Below are 2,538 nucleotides of genomic sequence, written 5' to 3'. Positions count from 1 at the left end.
TGGCTTCACACCAATTGGAGCAATGTAGCTCTACTTATGGCTGCCTAATCATGCTTGACTCAGGGTCCAGAATTCCTGCACCAAAAACTACACTTCCAATTCCACAATTCAATCAACATCCAAATTTCAATTCACAGTCAAACCATGTCAAATGGTCAATAAATAACCTCAACAACTTCATTTAACCAACATATCATCAAAGCCTAAATTTTCATGCAAAACCCTAACTTCTAAGATCTCCATTTCATACAACACATGCCTATCAACTTCTAATACATGTATTGTCATCAAATACCATTACTAAACAAATTTAAATCATTTAAAACTATCAAACTCCCACATCACCCATGGCTGCCAAAATTCCACTTTCATTTATATTCATCATTTTCTTTCCTTTTCATGCAATTTCTACCCAATTTAACTTGTTAACAATAACTAAAGAAAGAGGGAAGACTAGTATTGCACTAACCTTATGTTGACCAAGGTTTGACTTGCATACACTTCAAAATTTTCCTTCCTTTTTGCTACTACTAGCTTCTCCAAGGTGAGAGATAAAGGTTTAATGTTGGAGAGTTATGGAAATATGGTGAGATTGGCTAGAGAAATCAAGTTTGAAAGCTTGAAAAATAATGGAAGAAAACTCCCATGGTGGTTCTACCAAATGGAAGAAACAAGGAAGAAGATGAACTTTATTTAATGTTTCTTGTCTTCTTTAATCATATTTATCCTTATAATAAATTTGAATATTAATTATAATAATTATAATTTTAATAATTCTAATAATTCCCTCTATGTCCTTTTTTCACTTTCCATATAACTTCATATTTTTAATTCATTTTCAAAATTTTAATGTCACTTATTTTAGTGGATATTTAGGTCAAAAGTCAACTTTGGGTGTCAAATGACTGAAATGCCCCTCATCGGGTTATAGTCAATCTTTTTCGGTAATACCGATTAAGTCCATAACCCGATGGGGATGTTACAATCTTTCCCTTTAAATAAAAATTTCGTCCTCGAAATTTACCTGATATGAAAGGCTGAGGAAACTACTGCCTCATCATCTCCTCGCTCTCCCATGTCACCTTCTCTGTGTTATGATGCTTCATTTTGTCCTTAGTCTATCTTACTAGATTTGGCTCTATAATCTTATCCTCAACCAGTTCTGCACCCATATTCTTTCATCTTATATACAGCCTCCTTATCATCTTTGATTTGTCTACTTATGGATGTCAACTTTTCATCCTGCTTCTATGCTTCTTATATTTGCTATAGCAAATTTGGCTTCACTTCCATCTCAACCAAAATGGCCCCATTTGTGCTAAAGATAGGTGAGCATTTAGTGCTCTCAAGCCACTATGGACTTCCTGCTATGTGCATCAGTTACTACATTTGCCTTTAATCTTTCAAAATTGGCTTGAGATTTGTCATTCTAGTCAAGCTTCACATTCTGGTGTAGCAACTTATTCAATGGGTCAGTGATAAGGGAGAATACCTTCACCCACAACTGTTATCTCATCTCCATCCGCTATCTTTAATGTGATCCTTTTCAGCTGACAATCTACCATCACCTGGTGACGTGATAACCAACTCATACCTAATATCATATCAAACTCGTGAAATGGTAGTTCAATCAAGTCAACCAAAAACTCATATCCTTGTATTATTAAGGGACAACCCTTATAGACCTTCATCACCATCACACTATGGCCTAAAGGGTTAGTGACAAGTATGTCCTCTTCTAACCCATCTGTCTGTATCCCTCTATCAACAGGGGGTACAATGCATATATAGGAATGAGTAGAATCAGTGTCTATCAATAAATATACAACGGTATCATAAAGAGAAAATGTACCTTTGATAAAATCTGTTAGATCTGGCTTTTTTCCAGCCCTCATAGCGTATATACGGGATGCTACTTTGGCCTCGAGATGCTTAACAGTCTCAAAAGTAGGTCTCTGTAATGTACCTACCACTTCTGGCCTCGTAGGTCATCTACCCCTCTAGGCTACAGTGGCAGATCTCTCAGTCTGTGGTGGGACAGTGGAAACACTCTTGTGGGGACAATCCCATAGAAAATGATCAGTAGCTCCACATCGGAAGCATCCCCTAGTCAACAGTCGGCACTCTCCTCGGTGCCTCCTCCCATAGTGGGTACATAGTGGTATTGGGGCTAATCCCCCTTCTATTGTGTCTGGAGAACTCCCTACTGATACTCTAGACTGACCTCCCCTCTGAGTAGATTGAGACCTCTGTCTCTGGCCCTGGCCCTATGAACCCTTGGGCCTCTTACTATTAGGAACTGATGTATTAGACTGCTCGGGTCCAAAACCTCTCTTCCGCTATCTATGCCTCCAGGAATACTCATCATCTCGTACTCTGTCCACATTGAGAGCTGCAACCACTAACTGTGAGAAGTTTGTAAGCCGATGTGCCGTCACCAGAAGTCTGATGTTATCGTTCAGCCCATCCTCAAACCCACGACAACGGTCTGCCTTTGTAGGCATCATCTCCCAAGCATATTGGCTTAGCCTCACAAAC

General features: G+C 38.8%; 1 protein-coding gene across 1 annotated transcript; it reads right to left on the bottom strand.

Moving 5' to 3' along the window:
• Nucleotides 1-1,472: 1,472 nt before the first annotated feature.
• On the bottom strand, nucleotides 1,473-1,895 carry LOC131169386 (uncharacterized). Its single transcript, XM_058128607.1, has one exon. The coding sequence runs from the start codon at nucleotides 1,893-1,895 to the stop codon at nucleotides 1,473-1,475; it is 423 nt and encodes a 140-aa protein (XP_057984590.1).
• Between the last annotated feature and the right edge of the window lie 643 nt (nucleotides 1,896-2,538).

This window comes from Hevea brasiliensis, chromosome 10 (assembly GCF_030052815.1).
Source record: "Hevea brasiliensis isolate MT/VB/25A 57/8 chromosome 10, ASM3005281v1, whole genome shotgun sequence".
In the NCBI taxonomy this organism is placed as follows: Eukaryota; Viridiplantae; Streptophyta; class Magnoliopsida; order Malpighiales; family Euphorbiaceae; genus Hevea; species Hevea brasiliensis.
The sequence above is the reverse complement of the archived record's forward strand: the minus strand, read 5'-3'. Positions and strand labels throughout refer to the sequence as shown.

Coding starts and splice junctions, on each gene's coding strand:
- LOC131169386 (XM_058128607.1), bottom strand. CDS start 1,895: ATGAGGGCTGGAAAAAAGCCAGATCTAACAGATTTTATCAAAGGTACA.